Source organism: Alternaria burnsii (genome assembly GCF_013036055.1).
Source record: "Alternaria burnsii strain CBS107.38 chromosome Unknown 731, whole genome shotgun sequence".
Taxonomy (NCBI): Eukaryota; Fungi; Ascomycota; class Dothideomycetes; order Pleosporales; family Pleosporaceae; genus Alternaria; species Alternaria burnsii.
Genome location: NW_024066115.1, coordinates 421,838 through 443,776, shown reverse-complemented (window position 1 = coordinate 443,776; position 21,939 = coordinate 421,838). Strand labels below are relative to the sequence as shown.

Sequence of the window (21,939 nt, the reverse complement as noted above, 5' to 3'; positions counted from 1 at the left end):
AGACTCCGGAAGATTTATGATACGAGAGACTTGTACGGAACCTTTCTGTATCCGGCATTGCTGACAAAGGGAATGTATCGCCTACTTCTGCTGGACGAATCCACGGGCACGGAGCCTCTAGTCATTCGCACTAAGCCCCTAGTAGGGTAGTCGGAGTTCCATCAGCCATGCATTATCTTCTTCTCCTTATCCTTCTTCCTCATCCACAACAGATCGCATCAAGTCAACTCTCATGACCCAGATTCCATGAAGTCCTCTTGGATGTCTTTTCCAGCGTAGAGAGTCAGATTCAGCTTGCTAGGCGCATTCCGCAGAGCTCGATTCCCATTGGAAAAGATATTGCAGCCCGTATCAGAACACCTGTCTTTTTTCTTTCTTTTTTACTTCTATGCATGGTCGGATCGACTTCGTCTATGTATTGTGGCCTCAATGGCAAGATGTCGATATGCAAGACCTGTGCTTGTCATTTGGGTAAGTGCGAAGCAGGTCTGGCCCGTACCACGACACGACCACTGGAAAGTCATTAGTGCATCAGCGTTAGTGCAAGTAGGCGATGTAATGCCTCTGATTCTATGGGTTAATCCGCTTCTCAGATAGTCGGAGGATACGTCAGGGCAGAGGTATGAGTTATACGCATGATACTACCTTTCTGGATATGATGGTAAGTAGGGATACACATTAACGTCGATGGTGTAGGTACACTCAGCTGTATTTCCTTTTGTTCCGGACCGATTGCAAAGGCCAATCTAGATGTCGACTTTCTGGTAGCGCCGCATGGCATGGAACTTAGCTCTGGGAGCTACACATACGTCATCGATCCGGTAGTGCCGAGCATCAACCATATCCAAACCTGAGGCCCTCTTTGCAAAAACCTTGCTGTTACCATATCTACCACTATCAAGAAACATCGCAAGGTACAGGCACGATGGCACCAGGCGAAAACCTTCCCGATTTTCTCACAAACACGGAACTCGATCCCAGCTTCGACAAAGACATCCTCGACACGCATCTGATCTACGACTATGACGCGCAAGATAGCAATGGCAACCCCGAAAAATGGCGATACGAACTATGGTGTTTCTCTTCTGACCGTGTCGTCTATGCCATTCATGGTGGTCCGATGGCCGGTCGCGTGAACTACCAACGCGCAACATACCAATGCATACGCCCTGGCGAACTATGGCAGATAAATTGGCTCGAAGAGACAGGTACTATCGTCTCTGCGGTTTACGACATTAAAGAGAAAAAGATGACGACGATGATTGCATTTTCGGAAGGTCACTGGAAGAGAGCAAAGGAGGCACTGGGCGACAAGAGGAAGAAAGAGGACCTGGATAGATGGAGGGGTCTGGCTGGTGTGGGAAACCAGACTTCGAGGTTTATGCTGAGCGAACAGGCGCAAGTCGTGGAGGCGTTCAAGGGAAAGGGTGAACTGGTCCCGATCAAAGAGAGTGATCCCCTGTTTTGAGTAGTATATCTTCCATGATGTCACGTCAGTAAATATAGCGGTACCTTTTGTCCTGCGTGGTGCTTCGTGTCCTTTCTTGAAACGAATATAGAATAGCTCTGTTCTGATGCTGTTCCACGTTTACAATCGAAGTATGACGTATTCGTGGGGATCTCAGTTTGTCGGGACCATAGCACCGGTAGTTAAGTCAAAGCGACGTACCTTACATTGCAGCTTGACAGTGCGACCATCGATACGATGCTGTGGAGCACCAATCAGTATCACAACACAACCGAGGCGGTGAGGTTCGCAACCTGTTCGGCGTTCTGGTGCGTTGTTGCATCCTCCCCCAAGGTTCCGTTGCAACGCGATTCAACCCTCCATTTACTCACGAGTTGTGTGTTTCCTTCGAAGTTGATGCTTCGTGCGGGTTAGCAACTCTTGATGATGTATGGTGGGAAATCGCGAGGACTTCTTCGTAAGTCCTTCCTTGAGCATTGCTAGTCTGATCAGAACACACGTTGCACCAAGGCAACGAGAGGCGCAGGAATCAGGAGGGAATGTCTCAGCATTACCTGCCTTCAATAAGCCAGTGAACCATCTGGGTCCCAGTGAAGTCATAAGGTGCGTCCGGAGCAGCGATAGCAAGCCAATCTCGCTCTTTAGTGGAACATGTGCTTGCTTTCACTAGCGCAGTGATTCTTTGTTCTCGTGGTGGACTCGATGCTTATCATGATCGCAGTTTCCTAACAGGTTTCTGCGAGAGCCGACGATCTCTTCCGTAGGGCCAAAATTGAGCATACGACGTATGTTCCCCGCGCATGTCGCAAACAAGGCGAAGACTCTTCGGAAGGCCAACTGAGCTGGGTCCAAATGGCGACTCTGGCACTTGGGGGCATTTGTTTATTCTTTCGATATATGCCTGCGTACTTACCACGCTACGCGATAGAACATGATCTCTCGCAACAACGCTAGGTGTGCGACATGTAGCCGTGCGTGAAGGGACAAGAGGATGAGAAGATGGTTTTGTTCCTCCCGTACGGCGAGCCGAAGGGGGCTGCATCACCAGATAACGGTTGTGGGGTAGAAGCCTGTCAGCAGCCACGTTCCATGGCGACGCTCCCTGCCCAGCGCGCTTTACAGCATTCCTTCACCGCGAAACCATCTGACCCTGCGTGAGAAGTAGGTGAGGTTCGTATCGAAGGTTTCATATGCTTCGCGAAGGTGCTGGAGATGCAGGGGTCGTGGAGGCAGCGCAAGCCACAGCTGTTAGTGGGGGTTTGCAAGTGGTGTGTGGGCTGGTTAGACAGAGAACAGACCGCATGTTCGGAGTCCGATGCCTGCTAAGCGCCCGCAGTCTGCTGCTGTAAGGACGGTGAGAGTCGTCATTGCGAAGCCGCATGCGGCATGGTCTGGTCTTACGCTAAGGCAGACATGCACGAGGCGGAACAGGCGAAAGACGAAATGGTAATTTCCACTCAGGCCACGAAGGATGAAGCGAAACGGCAGCGTGTCGGCATCTTGACGCTATCACGCGGGCGGCATAACAGGTTCTCGGAACGGCCGAGGGCATGCAACTAGGTGTGCTGCAAGACTGCTCGCAGTGGAATGGCCAACATGCAGAACCACTGTTCCGATGCTGTGCCGGGGCCCTGCACATGGAGTTCCAATCTCGCATTACCCCATGCGGCCTAGACTAGCGCAGCTGCAGCTGCACCTCTATCCCATGCCACCGCAACTTGGCCCCCAGCACGCCATGTGCCACAACAGCAGAAGGTCGGTATGACAGGGTGCGGCGGGCGCGACGGGGATCCAGCGCGACCCTACTCGTCCACCTACTCCCATGGTGCTCCATCAGCTGCTGCCAGCCTGGCCACGATGACTATGCTCTTCAGCCCGTCGTCCCTCATTCCACCTGTGCCTGGATATTCCTTTTGTTCCTGCGCGACACCAGGCTGAATCACAACCCCGTTTCATTTCGACTTGCTTTTTACTCCTCGTTCTGGAACACATCGCCTTCACATCTTCGCAAACATCGTCTCAGTCAACACACATAGCCCAACCATGGGTCATCCAGCACTCACGTCACGGGAGCACCTGGAGCTTTTGAGGAGCTCTGCTTTCGAATCCGAGCACGCCTGGCTCTACGACAACTCCTATTTGCAACACGAGGCAGCGGCGTTGGCGCTGGAGCAAGAGATTGAGCAGTCACATGCCAGCATATCGCCCGACGACAACTCCGACGAGCAAGTCCGCATACTCAAGACGCAAATCAACATCCACAGAGAGAGACAGAGGGCGCTGAGGCCACACCTTGAAAGTGGGAGCGATCAGATTGACGAAGAGGGCAATGAGTGTGTCTTTGTACCAGCACCGAATCAGTGGGGAGCCAACGGAGACTTGGACGAGGAGAGCGAGAGCCTATCCGCAGTGAGTAGCAAGCTCGCTCCCACGGCACTGTTGAGCCAAGCTGACATGGTTTAGATCCATAACCTCCTCACCTGGCAAACTTCCTACTCGCCTGTGTCACATGCTCCACATGACGAACTCCCATCTCCTGACATCCCCTACCACTCGTTACTCGATCCTACACAGCCTACAACGACATACAATCTCCACCGCACACGAGAATGGACCGGGTCTTCAGGCTTCCGGAAGTATATCTACAGCGCACGCGACTACTCGAACAAATACGCTTTGTATATGCTTGAAGCCACCCATCGTGACGACAGTCAAGTCAACGCTGCCGACTTCTTTCGCGTTGCTGAATTCCCACAACCGTGCATATCCATCCTTCTCTCTGGCATCGACAAAAAGCGTATGGCGACTAAAGATGCTGCCTACAAATCGCGAAGCATACATCTGAAGGGCCCCTTCTCGCAACCGATCTCTGAATATCCAGATAGACAGCACAAGATTCCGTGGTCGCCACGACGCTTCAAATATGGCGGACGACGGTTCGTGTGGAAACAGGGTGATCCAAACGATGATGCAATGCCGGAGACATTGTACGAATACCAGCAAGATTGGATGAAACCTGGAAGCAGGACGGGCAAGCGATGCGACGACGCGAAGCCAATCAAACTAGTATGGGGTGAGAAGAGAAGGAAGGGCAAAGTGGACAGTTATACGATCCATTTCAGAGGTGGTATGGACCAAGTATTCAGGGAGATTCTGCTTGCAAGTCAGATGGCGCGGCAGGTATGCCTCTTTACTGCAATGGACTAAGGCGTCCTGGCACGTTGGAAGGAGGTGAAATTGTACTTGTATAACCACACAGCGAGGGGCGTTGAATGGGGCCGTATGACACGGTATGGATACCATAGAGCAGCGTTTCGGCACTTGGCTCACATTGAAGCATTTTGTTATTACTATTTACAGTATCTTGGAAGTGGACAGCAGGCTTATCTACTACCTAGGACACATTCGGAGCCCAAGGGTAACGTTGATCAATTCAAAACTCTGATACTACTACGATACTGCAATGCGTCCTCTGCTCCTCGCGCTGCAACTGCCGGGTCAAGATGCGATTGTGAGTGATAGGTAACAGTTGTTGCATGCTTTACATCTGACTCATCCTAATAACTCCGTTGGAGCCAACAGAGGGAACTTCCGCAGCGGCGTCGCATGGTTGCATGTAAGCCGCATATGTATGCTACGCTGTAGATTGGGCCACGGCCTTGCTGACGTACGCCGTTACGGCACGCTGAGCCGGTCGAAGTTATTGGCGGATTCTGAACAGGCAAGGATCGCATTGGTAGCTTTGGAGCATTCGAGAATATCCAGGGGCATGGGTCCTGGATTGCATTGTTGGTGAATGGTGTGTTATCTTTGCGACATGAGTTGAAGTGGGGAGCATGATGCAGACGACTACCCAGGTAGCTTGATACTCTCAGCATACAAGGCAGCTCCACACCCTGTGAAGGAGAAAAGCCAAGAAAGACGGTGGTACCAGGCTTGGGCAAAAAACAAAAGGCTCTTTGTCATGATCATTGCCTGTGAGCAACATGGAGGTGCAAGTGCTGCAGGCCAGCATCACGATGACTTCATCGCAGGTCCTCCTACCATCCAGACTATCACCGATCGCGCACGCTTTTTCGCACGCATCTTCCACGGTGGGCAGTATTGCACATACCCGAGACATCTGATCCCAGTTTATCTGTCCCATATCAAACATCGTCTACTTGGCAATCAAACGCCCCCAAGCTAGAGTCTTACGCGCGTCTTTCGCTGACGCCCATTGTTCCGCAACAGAACCGACAACCTGTTAGCTCATCTTCTCCACACGGAACAGCCGCCCGGTACCCAAAACGTCGTCTCCGCGCATCGAATCACACACTTGAGCGTGTGAAAGTGCAGGTAGACCTACCGACCAGCACGCAACGGTACCACTTGCATCGCTTACTGCGACAACCCCCAACGCTTCCATATCCGCTTCACCGTCTCCCAAGGTTTCTCCCGGAGAAAGACCCACCAGTCATGTCTTCAACGCGCAACACTGCACTGCGGGAGACGACCCACTCCTTCTGCCGCGCGTTAATATCGCCGCCTCCTCCCTCAGACCTCCTATTGCAGTACTTCAGCAATGCGCCCAAGATCACGGAGCACGGCCCTGAGTGGTCACGTTCTCGGTTACCTTTCTTAGCTAAGACCTTTTCTGGTAGAGATGGGTGCGAGGAGTATTTCAAGGTGATGACTGATGTACTGGACATGTCTTTGCCCGAGGATGCATTCCCGGGAAAGGAGGGGTTCATTGTGGATGCAGAGGCGGGAATGGTAAGTGTCGTTGGTAAGGGACGATTTACAAGTAGGAAAACGGGCAAGGGATGGAACGAACAATTCATCTATAGGTTTAGTGGGTTTGACGAGCAGGGCAAGATAGGGCATTGGGAGGTCTGGGCGGATCCATTGAGCGCCTGGAACGCTGTTGGGGAGTAAACTCCATTTCCTGACGGAGATATCAGATTATACTGAATTTCATACAGAGTTTTTCCATGATTAACGTTGCGAACACATCAATCAGCGCAAAGAGACTGATATGTGAGATTCACAGACGACATGTTGCACATACGTGCTAGTGATTTTAGTAGATGAAAGACGTTAGCGCGTCCTGGATGTGGGTCCTGTCGGTGGTTTCTGCACTTTCTTCCGAAACCCTTCAACTTTTCTTCCTCGCGCTTTTGCACCTTGACACCAACTTTCCAACACCATGGCGCAAGCTCTGTAAAGCTCAATAGGGCGACCACCCTCTTCGCTAACATCTCCCTTATCTTGGACGACTAACATGTAGCTCCTATCAACAGTATTATGTTTCAGAAGGTACGTTTAACGGTTTCTTCTTATCACAGCACTCGCATAATTGCGACGTCGGCACAAAGCTCAAAGATGATATACATCGACCATTAAATACTTTAGGAAGAGCCGGAAAAGGTATGGCTAGCATCGACATATGCTACGCCGTCGCTGCTTATAACTCGGTCTCTGAAGAGCATCCTCGTTCCTACATCATAGAATTCAGTTGTAGAACCGCTGCTGACGATGTAATGAACAGACTACGAAATAACCTCGCGACGGCTGAAACAAAACAGGCATCGCTGTATGACGCACTAACGAACGCGATCTTTACTCGATGATCCATGATGGAGCCGGCTGGCAAGCAAAGACTTGACAAGATCACATTGCAGTAGCATGAGCATGCTTAGCAGCAGTTGCATGACGCATATATTATAGAATGAATGCGCTCGCATATATGTGGATACTATGGATACTATATTCGCAGGCTACTCGACATGCTACTGCTGTCGAGCAACGCAGCAGCATCCAGCTCAAGTGTTGACACTGGTAACTCCGCCCTCTCATAGAGTTCCGACATTGCTGGCCTTCCCACGAAGGCATCGGCCGGCCAGGAAATAGACTGGTCGAGCGCATAGTTGTCGCTCCAAGACGCTATGAGATTGCTCATGTTCAAGTCGAAATCGTGATGGATCGCAGACGAGTGCTCCTCGGGCACGCTGAAGTCTTTCATGTTGAGTGGACTTGAGTCTGCTCCCATTTCAACTAGATCATTGAAGTCGAATATATCCCAATCTCGCAGTTGGTTCCGTTCATCTGCACTCATCGTCGAAGCAGACATTGTGCCGGGGCTGTTGCGCTGGGCCGCAATATTCTTTGCGTATTCCTTTGGCGTCAAGCCTGTCTTGTCTTTGAAGATCTTGTGGAAGTACCGAGGCGTGAGGTTGACCTTCTTAGCTAAGTCTTGCAGTCTCAGTGAGCTGGGGTCCTCCTTCTTTAAGGCTTCGTCGATCAATACACATGCTTTCTCTACCGCTCGCTCCTGTGGATCTTCAAGTACGGTGTTTGGCTTGCATCTCTTGCAGGCTCTGAATCCAGCTGCCTCAGCTTCAAACGGAGTCGCATAGAATCCAACATTTGCCCGACGCGCTAATCGTCCTGGACACGTTGGCCGGCAATAGATCCGTGTGGATTTGACAGAGTAGATGAAATGGCCGTTTGCGTCAGCGTCTCTTACTGTGAGGGCTCGCCACCGTGCAGCGTCAGTTGCGTAGGCCATGGTACAGACTCAGTATAGGTTGACTACGAAGTTAGCATGAATCCAAGTGTTTGCGCAGTTGTGTTCAGAGCATACTTCTGCCGGGTGAACAATCTTGGGATATTTCTGAGCGAAGAATCGTGAAATGGTGCTGATTTAACTGCAACACTACCGACTAAGGGTACTTCCTGGTTGTGATAACGAATGCAATTCTGAAGTGGACAAAATTATCGATTAGACATGTATAGTGAACTTGACCGCGGCAACGAGCCATCTTAAGAGTCGAAGTGTTCCTAGGCCCCAAGGTGATGCACGCTGTGATTGGTCAATTTGAAAGCCATCTTGAGAGCTATGACGCAGGCTGACCTTATGAATCACGAACGTGTTAGTATCGTATACCGAGATGCGACCCACGAGATAATGCCCACGGAAAATGTAACATTCATGAGTAGCACCATGGCGCGCGCAAGGTACGAGGCACGTCGCTCTTTCCGCCTCGGGCCCAGCTCGTGTAAGAGGTAGGCACGATGAAGACACTCACCGGGGACTCTCCTAAACCACAGAACTCACTCGGTTTTAATTGCATTGCACAAATGGCACCTTCGCACCATCATCCTCACATCTAACGATATGTCGGAGGGCCCGGAAATCGTTGCTGTACCCGGCATCGCGGCGCTTTCATCAATAGCAGCGAGACAGATTGGTGCCGGGCAGGTCCTTGTTGACCCCAGTTCTGTCGTCAAAGAGCTCGTTGATAATGCTCTGGATGCGCGGGCAAAGAGCATCTTTGTGGACATTACTGCCAACACAATCGACTCTATCCAAGTCAAGGATGACGGCCATGGCATACCAGCTCAAGACCGCCCTCTTGCATGCCGGCGCTCCTGTACCAGCAAGATTAGAGACTTTCGCGATCTGAAAGGCGTCGGAGGTAAATGGCTGGGCTTTCGTGGCGAGGCACTCTCAAGCATGGCTGAGATGAGCAGCTCGCTGTGCATCACCACTCGGGTAGAGGGTGAGCCGGTCGCTGTGAAGCTCAAATACGGTCGTGACGGTGAGCTTGCTTCGTAAGATGCCCATTGGTGCTTGCGCAAGAAACTATCAGTACTAAACCATACAGTGTGGAACATGACTCTCACCCTATTGGCACGACGGTCAAAGTTACCAGGTTCCTCGACTTCATACCTGTTCGGAAGCAAACAGCGAGCAAGAATTCAGCGAACTTACTAGCGAAGATCCGGCGACTCATGCAGGCCTATGCGCTCTCCAGACCAACCACACGATTCAGACTCCGCGTGTTGAAAGCGAGGAACAACAGCGGTGGACTCGTTTATGCCCCGAAGGCCGATGCGAATGTTGAAGACGCAACTCTGAAAGTGATTGGTAAGGATTGCGCTCTACAGTGCGACTGGGCTGTTTTGGAAGCAGATGGCTTCGAAGTTCACGCTTTCTTACCCAAGCCAGGTGCGACTGGACCAAAGATCGCTCATCAAGGGGCCTTCATCTCGATCGACGCAAGACCTGTATCGAGCAGTCGCGGTACCATGAAGCAGATCGTTGCAGCTTACAAAGACCGACTCCGCAAGTCAAACCCTTCACTCGTCGGTATCAAAGATCCATTCTTCTGCTTGAATATCATTTGTCCGCCTGACAGCTACGATCCCAACATCGAGCCCGCTAAAGACGATGTCATGTTCGATAACAGCAATGTGGTTATTGGCGTTGTGGACAAATTGCTCAAAGCCTATTATCCTGAGGCATCTCAGGAGGCTCGGGATGCTGAACCCCCAACATCTGCACAACAACAGTATGAAAATCAGTCCAGGCAACGAACATCAAGTTCCACCGAAAGCTCGATCGTAGCTCATGAACACACGTCTACTAGCGCGATCGAGGAACCTCCGGCCACTACGACGCAAGTGCAGCCACGTTGGAGGTCAAGCATGTATGGGATCGACGAAGATGATCTACAGTTTCTGCAAGAAAACCATACACCGGTAATTGAAGAAGAGGAAGGAATTCGTGCGGCTGAGATTTCTAATCCGTGGACTATCGCTCGAATGAATGCCAGAGTTAAGCCCAAGCAGTCCTCCAGTCATGAACAACTGTTAAGTCCAGTTAAAAGCCAAGAATATGTCAACTCGCATTCTGGTTCTTCCAGTCCTATTGTCACTCCTAATCGGCCTCGCTCGGCGTTGCCTTTGACCCCTCAAACATTGTCAAAGACGAATGTAGTAAAATCTCCACTAGACGCAGAACTAGAGCCTAGTATCCAGCACGTATCGCAGGCGAGTTCAGAAATCAATACCTTGGACAACATCGCACAAGAGAGAGTGATAGGTAAAGAGCGTCGTTACGAGTTCAATATCTCTCCTTTCCACACTGGCATGTCGAATCACTTCACGCAACGTGAGATTCATCCAAAAGACTTAAAGGTACGAAGCTTCAGTCAGCCAGCTACTAGTCCGCACAATATGACTCCTCCGGGATCTTCAGCTCCTCGCAGGCGTCGCGCTCAACAGACCTATGCAAACAAGCCATTTGCACCACTAACTCGAGGATCGCATGACACCGTGCTGAGAAAGTCTTTACCTGGTACACAAGCTGTCCAACCAGCTCATAATCAGCATGGGACATTTAACCAAGGGCTACGACCTTCTGCCACCAATTCGTCGGCATCACACAAATCTATCCTAAATTCAGTTGAGAGTACGATCCAAAATCAACTTAATTCGAACAACAATAGCGATATCCGTGACTTCTTCGGCTGTGATGCACAGCAAGAACCGCCAATGAGCCCGCGACACGCTCCAGAAGTTGTGTTTTCCCGAGCTCCCTCTGCGGAATCACAGCCCTGTTCAAAACACGTTAGAGTTGATCCAATGCCTGACGATGACCGTGGAACGAATATCAATCTAAGCAGGTCGGTTGACAAGTACCCACCATCATCTATAGGAATTCAGATGCCTATGGTATGTGGCCAGCGATCGGTCGGTGATAGAGATGCTCAAGGTGTGTTTAACGAGAAAGGGAGTAGGCTGGAGCCGCGCCGCGCAAACCGCCAGTTCCAGGTTCACGATTGGGCCTTCCCTTACTCGCCCACTCTTAGATCTTCTGATAGCCGAAGTGACCATCCCCTCATTCCTCTGGGGTTCAGCCGAGTAGCAGCCACTGAGGACGCACATCGCCACGACAATAATGCCAAGGACATGGAGGCATACTTTAGGTCACAAGAAAAGCAGCACGTCAACTCTCTACTACACGCCGAAAATGCTTCTCAAAGACAGGAACTTCGCACAGTCCCACCCTACGAAGCCCCGAGCAAGAAACTTCGTCCCAGCCGTCGCACAATCGACGCCCTCGAGCGAACAAAGTCCTCTAAAATACCGCTTGAGCGCATACCTAAAGGTTTCAACATCCAAGATCTGATCTTGCCCCTTCCTATGAATATCCGCACTGTTCTACAACACTGTCATAAACTGGACATGCGACGCAATAGCCTAGAGTGGGGGCACCCAGCTGAAGGTGTATACAACAACTTTGATGAGCCAGTGTTGGAGCAGAAAATTTCGGAGTGGGTAGCCAAGCTTGATGCATTGTTGTGTGAGCGGTATCAGAGGATTGGCGGCGCAGACACGAGGCGTGAGATACAGGATGGTATTCAGCGGGCGCTTGATACGAGGAAAGAGTTAGGTGATGCCATGCTTAGGGTTGTGAGTGTGGGTCAGGATGTAGTGGATGGTGCGGTTGGGGTATCGGATGAGCATGTCTTCCGAGGCGATGGCAAGGTTGCTAGTTCCATCACTCAGCAGCAGGCTGTGGAACCTGAGAGGAAGGCAAATGATGAGTTCGATTTCGACATGGAACAATATATTGATCTGACAGCGGATAACGAGAGGCAGATCACAGGGATAGCTAGCGAGGGGAGCACGGAGGTTGCACGGAGTGATCACAACGAAGATGTCGAGGATGAGATGTTGATGGATCTATGAGAAAAGTGGAGGAAAGCAATGGAAAGGGCGAGTCAGACTCGGCCCTGACTCTAGCACCGCAACACAGTAACATATGCTACTCAGTAGATAGTGGTATCAAAAATGCACGTTTGTAAAAGTTCAGATGTTGCAAGCTGCGAAGGCTGTCACTGCGCGCACCACGCTTTGATGACACAACATCATCATGGCTCATGTTCTCCAACATCGTTTGTCAACCTCCCTTTCGTGTCCACAGCACTGAGCTCTAGATTTGCCTAAAAGCAACTTCCTCGGGCAATCTAAAGCTTGCACAAAACATCCTCTTCTTAGGCGCTACGTCCCTTACATCATGTATGTACACATCCTCCATATCTGGTGTGATGGTTGTACCCAACTGCCTGCTAAGCTCGTCGCAGATACCCTTGATCTCCTCTACATTGTCGTCGCTCTTTGTGGAGAAGCAGTGTACGTGGATCATGGGCAGCTTCTGGGAAGTGTGTGGTGCGAGGAGTTTCTTGATATCAGCAGCGGAGTGGCCAGGGACGTTGGCGTAGAGACCGATGAAGGAGGGGAGGAAAGTGATGGCGGAGGCGGGCAGGTTCATGACGTAGTGTGAGAAGAAGCGTGGCTGAACAAGCGTCTTGAGGGGCTCTGGTTGTTTGTTCTCTTCTGGTTTGCTGCGAGAGAATTTCGTCTTGGGATAGACGGCGACGGAATGCTCGTCGCTGGTCAACAGATCGGCCGATGCTTGACGAATGAAAGCTCCACCATCGGTGTTGAAGGAACGGACAAAATCGCCTACTTTGTTGATCTTGATGTTTCCGACGAGCGAGTTGTAGGATTCGGGGTTCAGGTCATTGGCCCAGACGAAACACTTCTTCTTTCCACCTGGTATGGCAAAGGGTCCCACGCCGGCCATGACGTCGCACACTGCCTCGCCTTCACGGAACATGTTGCAAAGGCGCTCGTGCTCGGTGTGTAGACGTGTGTTCCAGTACACTTTTGCAAAGTCGAACTTGAAAGTACAGCCTTGCTCGCGCAGTTGGACGTTCATGTCATCTGGTCCGTGGAGCACTTCGTACTGGAAGGTGCGGAAGGCATTCTCGGTGCCTACGTTATCAAGCTTGTTGATGACAGTCTTAACCATGGGGTTCTTGTCGACAAGGACAGTCCCGATGAGGTGTTTGTAGGGCCAGTATCGTTCGCGGAGGTTCAGGTGGGCGACATGACCAGCGAGGGCAAAGCCCTGAGGTATCTCGTCGTCGTGTACGGATTCGGGCGGGGGAATGATGGCGCTCGTTATCTCCGAGTAGGTGAAGTAGTCGTAGTCGAGCTGCAGCTGGTAGGGTATCACGCCCAGTGTGCCGTCTTGCTCGAGGCTCTGTAGCTTAGAGGACCATGTCGTCCGATCTGCCTGGTTTCAGACTCAGTACTTCCATGTACTACCACCACGCTGTGACTCACCACCATGGACAACTTCTGGCCGCAGAAGCAGGCATTTTGTTCCTTTGGTCGCTCTTTCCGGATCGGGATCAGCTCTTATAGGGTCCACCCGGTTGTTTGCGAGCGTGTCCTTGCTGGCGGTGAGTTCCTTGCGGCATCGCGATATGTCTTTGGGGTTGAAGATGCGGGCAGCCGAGGTGGGGATGGTCTTTTGGAAGAAGCTGCGATCCAGCACCTTCATGGCGCGGTTCACGGGCGGCGCGAACATGTCGTTGGTCGCTTCTGTCGCCGACATTGGATTGTGCGCGTTGAACGGGTGTCGCGTGCCTTGGCGTGGTTTTGTCGCGGTCGTGAATTATCATTATTATAATTTTTGGTGAGGAATGACGCACTGCGCAGGCAGAGTTAGGGTCCCCAGCATTCAAGTCCAAGCGCATTAGTGGGCTGCAGGGGTCGAGGACTCGTGCCAGGATCGCGTACCTAATCTTGAGCAGTTGGTGGTTAATGAGCAAAACAACAAATACTCTTGCACCACAACACCACCCCCTGAGCCGCGAACACGCCCGACCAAGCCCGTTCGCCGTCGTCGCCGCCCATGAAGTCTCCCAGATTCCGCGTCTGACCGCTGCATAGACCGAGCGCCCCGTTGCCATCTCCTTTCTCCGAGTACCCCGGATTTCCCAGGAACTAAGTTGCCGCACCCATCATGGCGTCTGGCGGAGGGAACATCAAGGTCGTGGTGCGATGCAGGCCCTTCAACGGCCGAGGTAGGCTTCACCTGGATCCAGGCAAGGCTGCGACTAACAGGGCGCAGAAAAGGCGCGCAATGCACAGTGTATCGTGCAGATGAAGGGCGACCAGACCATCCTCTCTCCCCCATCACACGCCGACATCAAAGGAAAAGCCGCCAAAGCCGCCGCTGAAGGCACCAAGACGTTCGCATTTGACAGGTCGTACTGGTCCTTTGACCGCGACGCTCCCAACTATGCTGGCCAGGACAACCTACACGAAGACCTGGGCAAGCCGCTGCTCGACAATGCCTTCCAGGGATACAACAACTGTATCTTTGCCTATGGTCAGACGGGTTCAGGAAAGTCGTACTCCATGATGGGCTATGGCGCCGAGTACGGAATCATCCCCAAGATTTGCCAGGACATGTTTGAGAGAATCAAGGGATTGCAAGCAGACAAGAACTCGTCGTGCACCGTCGAAGTCTCGTATTTGGAAATCTACAACGAGCGCGTGCGCGATCTGCTGAATCCATCCAACAAGGGAAACCTACGAGTTCGAGAGCATCCATCCACCGGTCCCTATGTCGAAGATCTGGCCAAACTCGTCGTTCAGTCCTTCCCCGAAATCGAGAACCTCATGGACGAAGGAAACAAGGCTCGTACTGTGGCTGCAACCAACATGAACGAGACGTCCTCCCGATCGCACGCCGTCTTCACCCTTACCCTCACCCAGAAGCGCCACGATGTCGAGACAAGCATGAGCGGGGAGAGGGTGGCCAAGATTAGTCTGGTCGATTTGGCCGGATCAGAACGAGCGCAATCCACTGGTGCAACTGGTGCAAGATTGAAGGAGGGCGCAGAGATCAACAGGTCACTATCCACGCTGGGTCGTGTCATTGCAGCGCTTGCAGATCAGTCATCGGGAGGGAAGAAGAAGACACAAGTGCCGTATCGAGACTCTATCCTGACATGGCTCCTGAAAGATTCATTAGGAGGAAACAGTATGACTGCCATGATTGCCGCCATCTCTCCCGCCGACATTAATTTTGAGGAGACACTTTCGACCCTCCGCTACGCCGATTCCGCCAAACGCATCAAGAACCACGCTGTCGTGAACGAGGACCCCAACGCGCGCATGATCAGAGAACTCAAGGAAGAGTTGTCAAAACTGCGGTCCCAGCTAGGCGGAGGAGGGGGCGGGGGTGCCGGAGGAAACGGCATCGTGGAAGAGCAATATGCACCCGACACACCGCTGGAAAAGCAAATCGTTTCTATTACACAAGCAGACGGTTCGATCAAGAAAGTCTCCAAAGCTGAAATTGCTGAGCAGCTTGATCAATCCGAAAAACTCTACACCGAGTTGAACCAAACCTGGGAAGAGAAACTGCAAAAGACAGAAGAGATCCACAAAGAGCGGGAAGCTGCGCTGGAGGAGCTTGGCATCAGTATTGAAAAAGGTTTTGTTGGCCTATCAACACCCAAGAACATGCCTCATTTGGTCAACTTGAGCGATGATCCACTCTTGACTGAATGTCTTGTCTACAACTTGAAACCAGGGACAACGACCGTAGGCAATTCTGACGTCGAAAACCAGACTGCTCAAATACGTCTGAATGGTTCACAAATTCTTGCAGAACACTGTCACTTCGAAAACGTGGACGGCAAGGTGACTGTGATACCCCAGGAAACCGCCAGCGTCATGGTAAATGGCGTACGCATCGATAAGCCAAGGCTACTCAAGAGCGGTCACCGCATCATCCTCGGCGACTTCCACATCTTCCGCTTCAACAATCCACAAGAGGCAAGAGCTGAGCGTGCTGAAGTAGGCACAAGCCTACTCCGCCAGACGGTTACAGCCAGCCAGCTCAACTCTCCTTCGCCTGCACCAAGACCCGGTCACGACAGATCGTACAGTGCCATCAGCATAGCAAACTCCGATTTCGACCCCGATAGTCCCAGAGCAGGATCGCCTGCATTCTGGCAGCGCGGTCGTGAGTCCGAATTCTCTTACGCACGCAGAGAGGCTCTCACCGCGTGGCTCGGGCCTGATAAACGGATCGAGAACCTTCCAGACGAAGACTTTGAAGCACTATTCGAGGATCTCAGCAGGTTGCGCGAAACCCGCAAAGCCCGCCCTGAGAGTAGGATATTCAGTGACGAAGATACAGAGTCAATGTCGTCGTATCCTGTACGAGAGAAGTATGCCTCTGGAGGGACATTGGATAACTTCTCGCTCGACACCATGTTGACGATGCCGTCCACGCCGAGGCAAGACGGCAGTGAAAAGATGGAAGAGATAAGAGAAGACATGGAAGACCAGATAGACGAAAAGAAGGGGGAGTACAGTGCGAAACTGAAGGCTGATGCAGAAGCCAAAGTTGAGTTGGAACAGCTGCGGGCTGCGAAAGAAGAGATGCAGAAGCAATTACAACAGCAACAAGAGGCTTTTGCACGCCAAATGAAAGAGCTTGGGCACGAATGGGTACCCGAGAGCGTACCCGAGAGTAATGGAGCCTCTGAGGTCGGAATAATACCCGCAAACACCGAGCAGAATGAACAGCAATTAGAGTTGATCCGGACAGTGTTCAGACAGTGGCGGCGAAGAAAGTACGTCACTATGGCGGAGACGCTTCTGCAGAACGCAGCTATCCTAAAGGAGGCTCAAGTCATGAGCCAACAGATGGACAAGCATGTGGTTTTCCAATTCTGTATTGTCGACGTTGGCCATACTGTTCCGTCATCTTACGACTTAGTCAACATGGGCATCCCCGGCGAAGACGACGAACACCTCGACAGCCAGTCTAAGCCATGTGTTGGTGTTCGTGTCATCGACTTCAAGAAGGAAGTGGTGCATTTGTGGTCATTGCAGAAGCTCCGCGATCGCGTACGACGGATGCATCAAATGCATCAGTATATGAACCGACCAGAATACTTTCAGCACTTTAACCCCGAGTCGCCATTCTCCGAACCCTGTATGCCCGAGTTCTCGCGCATTGGCGATGTGGACGTTCCGCTTGCTGCTGTGTTCGAGTCCAGAGTACGAGACTTTAGCCTAGATGTCATCTCTCCTTACACAGCGAACCCTATTGGTATCATCCGGCTATCGCTAGAGCCTTCCTCTGCTGAGGCTCCCTCTACTACGCTGAAGTTCAATGTTGGTATGCATGAACTTGTTGGGTTTCCAGAACGAGAAGGCACTCAAGTCCATGCTGTACTCTTCGTACCCGGTATCTCTGACGAGAGCGGAGCGACGACCACAACCTGGATCACCGATTTTAACGAAGGACCTATCCGCTTTGAGAGTGTACACAGTATGAGTCTTCCCTACCCAAGCCCGCGTGAGACCTTCCTTCGAATCTCTATCTTCGCGAAGGTCACCGACATCCACCTCGATAAGCTTCTGAGCTGGGATGATATGCGCGACTCTGCAGAAAAACCCAAGCAAAAGCGCCGTCATGCGCGATTGCCAGAGTCGGAGTTTTACACAGAGGATACACATGACATCTTCTCACGCATCCAGATACAAGAAATCACGGACGATGGGACCTACCAGCCTGTTGAGGTAACACAAAGCAACGTTACGGACGCCGGGGTATACCAACTTCACCAAGGTCTTGCGCGTCGCATCGTTGTCAACCTTACACACACTTCTGGAGATACAATTCAGTGGGAAGATGTAAAGTCGGTACGCATGGGTCACATTCGAATGGTCGACGCAGCTGGTAACAGTCCCAACTACGGCTCACCTGTGAAGGAAGTACCTGTCGATCTCATCTCCCCACCCGTCATTCGGAAGAACGCCGATGGCACCACGAATGTCAAATTTGTAGGACGATGGGACAGCACGGCTCACGCGTCACAGATACTAGATCGCGCGACAAAGGACAACTTCCGCGTCAAGGTCACGCTCCTCTTCGACGTCACATCCTCTAAACTTATCGAACCGATGTCCTTCTCTTTCGACCTTTTTGTACAGATTCGAGGCCGCTCGTATATGCGCCAAGCGTCACTCTTCTCTTTGGCCAGTATCTGGAATACTGTGAAAGTTGTTCACTCGACAGTGGGAATCTTCAATGTCGCAATCCGTCCCACATCTGTCAAGCGTGCGACAGACCTCTGGCGCATGAACACAAAAGACGACTATGTAAAGGGTGAAGAACAGCTTTCGGGCTGGACACCTCGTGGTGTCTCTTTGGTACGCGACTTCATTGACGTTGAGAAGCGCCGCGCTCGCATCGCAGACATAGAAACGGCGCGTTCCGTCTTGTCGTCGAAGGCACTGAGCATACCCACTTCCGCACTTGCTTCCAACAAGGATAAGCCCTTAGAAGACGCTCAGATAGCACTTCTGCAACGCATGATTTCACTCTGGAAAACCAAGAAAGCTCCGGCAGAGATCATACTCAACCCCACAAACCTTGAGCCACCCGTCAATGGCGCCGCCTTCGCGTCACGCTCTTCTTCTCCGTCGCCAAACCCAACACCTAGCTTAACAGCTACCGTCCGTTTCATTAGCAAAAATCCGAATCTCATGAAAGCGTCCTATCTCCTCACCCCGGATCCAACGAACACACGCTGGATCCGGCGATACGTCGAGCTGCGGAAGCCTTATCTCCACATCTATTCATCAGATGGCGACGAAATCAATGCCGTTAATGTCAGCACCGCGCGCATTGATCACTCACCGCAGATTGCGAAACTACTTGGAGGCGGACAGCAAAGTAACGGACAAGGAAATGCCGGCGTGCACAAGGACGTTGTCTTTGCCGTCTTTGCCAGAAGCAATACGTATATCTTCCGAGCGAGAAGTGAGAGGGAAAAGATTGAGTGGATATTACGATTGGATCAAAGTTACTTCAGCAGCGAGGGTAGTGAGGCGTCGTCGTAAGGGCACAAGAGTATCTGGCCAGAAAAATAATATTTAGACACGAAGCGCCATATGAGAGGTTTCTGATTCTTGTGTCTAAGTTGTAAAACAGTAGAAGATGGTCGACTGGGATGTTGTTCCTGTCTTGTTCCTTCTTTGGCGTTGCAGTTGGGCTTTTTTATAGCTTTTCTTGGGATACCCAGAGCATAGTTGATGCTCGTCTTGCGCGATTATTTAGCGTAGAGATTATATCAATTCAGCTTTATTGCTGCACGACAATCCTACTCTGATCAGCGCTGACGATCCTCATTACCCAGTCTGCTCGACTTGCTGTTCGCAATAACTGCGCCTTGTCGTAGATCCCGCCCCGCAAGCACCGACTAGCTCGTTCCCAGAACCCCTCATACGCGACTTCCCGAGGCTAACATCTAGATCGACACAACTTACTCGAAGGACACTACGATCTCCAATGCACAATTTTAGAACCACAATGCATCTCGTGTTTCCACCTGGATCCACCTGTATGATTGGATCTGAGAGATAAAGAAAGCAGAAGTCGGCTCACCATGGCTAATACACAGAAAGAGAAGACGCAGCATGATCTGGACGACGTAAAGCTTGGATCATATCTACAGCGAGAGATACTCAGTCTGCAGACACCTGTGATATCGACAAAGATTGGATATGGACAGAGCAACCCGACATACTTTGTCGACGATGCCTCTGGTACACGCTATATCCTCCGGAAGAAACCCAGCGGGACTATCATCTCACCTGTCGCGCACCAAGTCGATCGAGAATACAAGGTATTGAAAGCACTCGGAACGGTAGAGGGTTTCCCCGTCCCAAAAGTATACTGTCTATGTATGGATCCTTCAATCATCGGGACTGCTTTTTACGTACGTCCCATTCTCTTTTTATCTTTTAACTCTTCCATCTAAAATGTACTGGTAAACAGATCATGGAGTTTGTGAAAGGCCGCATAATAACGGACCCCAATCTCTCCACCCTCCCTCTCTCAGACCGCCGCGCCGCCTGGAAGTCCGTTATATCTACCCTGGCCTGGCTCCACTCCATCAACCCAGACAGTATCGGTCTATCATCCTTCGGCAAGAAAACCGACTTCTACGCCCGCCATTGCAACACTTTTTCCCGTATCGAAGCTCAACAAGCTCAAGTCCGCGATGTCGCTACTGGCCAACAACTTGGCCGTGCACACCCCCAGTTCGACGAGATCGTAGCCTATATACGAAGTCATCTGCCTAGCGAGCGCACTTGCATTATCCATGGGGACTACAAGTTTGACAATATCATCCTTCATCCCACAGAGCCCAGGGTCATTGCTGTGCTAGATTGGGAGCTGAGTACGTTGGGGCATCCGCTTATGGATGTTGTGTATGTGACTGGTCCGTATTGGAACCGGGCTAGTAAGAGTGGAATTCCTGGAGGGCCTACGGTACAGCAGGTGGTGAGAGACGATCAAGGAGGTGACGTCTATGACGAGGAGAATCTAGCAGAGAACGGGTTGCCAAGGATGGGGGAGCTGCTGGATGTGTATGAGCAGAAGGCGGGTTGGGATCCCAGAAGGGATAAATGGGACATCGCGAGGGTTTTTCACTTGATGAGGGTAAGTGTCTGGATTTGTCTTGTTTTGTTCTTGTATGATGAGGTGGATGTACTTCAACGTTACGATGTATGGCTCGAAGGCAGAAAATACATCATGCTAATGCTGCTCCAGGGAAGTGTGATAAGCCACGGTATCCAAGCAAGGACCATCAGTGGTCAAGCCAGCAGCTCTTTCTCCCACATATACTTTGAGAACACCAAACGAGGACTGGACGAAGCGCTGCGACTAGTGAGTCAGACCAAAGATCGAGAGACACCAAAGAGCTCGCTGTAGAATGATAGACGTCATGAAATATCGAACGTCATCCGCGTCACAGATATTACGCGTCAAGCGTCTCGGAGCGTTGGTCGACTTGACGAGTCCATAGGTACCATACAACACGCATACACTGATCTACATCTCCACTTTCCCCAATTCCCCATCGACTCTCCATCTTCCATACACTTCAACCCCACTGTGCTGTTAGAGACGTTCCCTTACTCAGTCCACTCCATGGACGTCTTTTCTTGCTCGCCAAGCCCGCATCGAATTTTATCCGGTCGCGATATACACACACGCATTGTAGCAACACAGTCCTTTCCGTTTCGCTCCGGTACGCATCGCCGTCCCCAATCGCATCTGAAGCGTGGTCCAGATCAGGACAAACCAAGCCTTCACTTGAATCACAAAGACATCTTTTTCACGAACCAAGTACCAACCAAGACCGTCTTGGCTTCTGTGCATCAAACAAAAGATGTCCGCACAGCGCAACGCACAGACCATCAGCGGAAGTTTCTCCGCTTCCTGGTCCGGTCCACCATTGGCTCAAAAAAGGGGGAGGTACGTGTCAGAGATGATGAAGTTCCGCCAAGGTGGCCAAGCTTTTCACGATAATCCTCGGAGGTCGGAGGTTGTAATGCTGGCGCGGCCACTAGTATGTGAGACTGTTGAGGTGTTTCATGCAGTGTATTATCTGCCGTTTTGATCGTCTGTGTGCTTGTCAGCCTTGTTTTACGCGGAATGAGAGCGGAGATGTGATGAGATGGGGTTGTGATGAAGATTTCCTGGGGAAGGGGTCTTCGAGGTAGTGAGGGTCAGATCATGGTTCATGGAGAAGAGCTGCAGAATGAGCATGACGGAAAAAAGAGAAAGCACCAAAATTGGTGGGAAAGAGCAACAAACGCGCGCATGCATTCGAACATTGTTTGTGGATCTATATGAATTGGACGTTCTATATGCCCATCAAAGTGCAGTGCGCAACTTCAAATCATTGCCCGTGGTATCTGTTGCCCCTTCCCATTTTTTTACGCCGACGCTATGCAAA

At 51.3% G+C, this 21,939-nt stretch overlaps 7 protein-coding genes across 7 annotated transcripts; 5 read left to right on the top strand and 2 right to left on the bottom strand.

Moving 5' to 3' along the window:
- Positions 1-925: 925 nt before the first annotated feature.
- Positions 926-1,468, top strand: GT037_006812 (phenol acid carboxylase; the record flags this gene model as incomplete). Its single annotated transcript, XM_038931859.1, has 1 exon — positions 926-1,468. One exon carries the CDS (start codon positions 926-928, stop codon positions 1,466-1,468), a length of 543 nt encoding a protein of 180 aa, XP_038785331.1.
- A 2,043-nt stretch (positions 1,469-3,511) lies between these two features.
- On the top strand, positions 3,512-6,385 carry GT037_006811 (uncharacterized protein; the record flags this gene model as incomplete). The annotated part of the gene is made up of 5 exons (XM_038931858.1): positions 3,512-3,877; positions 3,932-4,648; positions 4,829-4,979; positions 5,114-5,135; positions 5,503-6,385. 5 exons carry the CDS (start codon positions 3,512-3,514, stop codon positions 6,383-6,385), a joined length of 2,139 nt encoding a protein of 712 aa, XP_038785330.1.
- Positions 6,386-7,214: 829 nt separating this feature from the next.
- On the bottom strand, positions 7,215-8,018 carry GT037_006810 (dna repair and transcription factor; the record flags this gene model as incomplete). Its single annotated transcript, XM_038931857.1, has 1 exon — positions 7,215-8,018. The coding sequence occupies one exon, from the start codon at positions 8,016-8,018 to the stop codon at positions 7,215-7,217; it is 804 nt and encodes a 267-aa protein (XP_038785329.1).
- Positions 8,019-8,453: 435 nt separating this feature from the next.
- GT037_006809 (dna mismatch repair protein) lies at positions 8,454-11,989 on the top strand (the record flags this gene model as incomplete). Its single annotated transcript, XM_038931856.1, has 3 exons — positions 8,454-8,515; positions 8,561-9,064; positions 9,118-11,989. 3 exons carry the CDS (start codon positions 8,454-8,456, stop codon positions 11,987-11,989), a joined length of 3,438 nt encoding a protein of 1,145 aa, XP_038785328.1.
- Positions 11,990-12,233: 244 nt separating this feature from the next.
- GT037_006808 (uncharacterized protein) lies at positions 12,234-13,706 on the bottom strand (the record flags this gene model as incomplete). Its single annotated transcript, XM_038931855.1, has 2 exons — positions 12,234-13,378; positions 13,433-13,706. 2 exons carry the CDS (start codon positions 13,704-13,706, stop codon positions 12,234-12,236), a joined length of 1,419 nt encoding a protein of 472 aa, XP_038785327.1.
- Positions 13,707-14,117: 411 nt separating this feature from the next.
- Positions 14,118-19,030, top strand: GT037_006807 (kinesin-domain-containing protein; the record flags this gene model as incomplete). Its single annotated transcript, XM_038931854.1, has 2 exons — positions 14,118-14,178; positions 14,226-19,030. 2 exons carry the CDS (start codon positions 14,118-14,120, stop codon positions 19,028-19,030), a joined length of 4,866 nt encoding a protein of 1,621 aa, XP_038785326.1.
- Positions 19,031-19,575: 545 nt separating this feature from the next.
- GT037_006806 (phosphotransferase enzyme family domain protein) lies at positions 19,576-20,909 on the top strand (the record flags this gene model as incomplete). The annotated part of the gene is made up of 3 exons (XM_038931853.1): positions 19,576-19,908; positions 19,968-20,636; positions 20,748-20,909. 3 exons carry the CDS (start codon positions 19,576-19,578, stop codon positions 20,907-20,909), a joined length of 1,164 nt encoding a protein of 387 aa, XP_038785325.1.
- Positions 20,910-21,939: the final 1,030 nt, after the last annotated feature.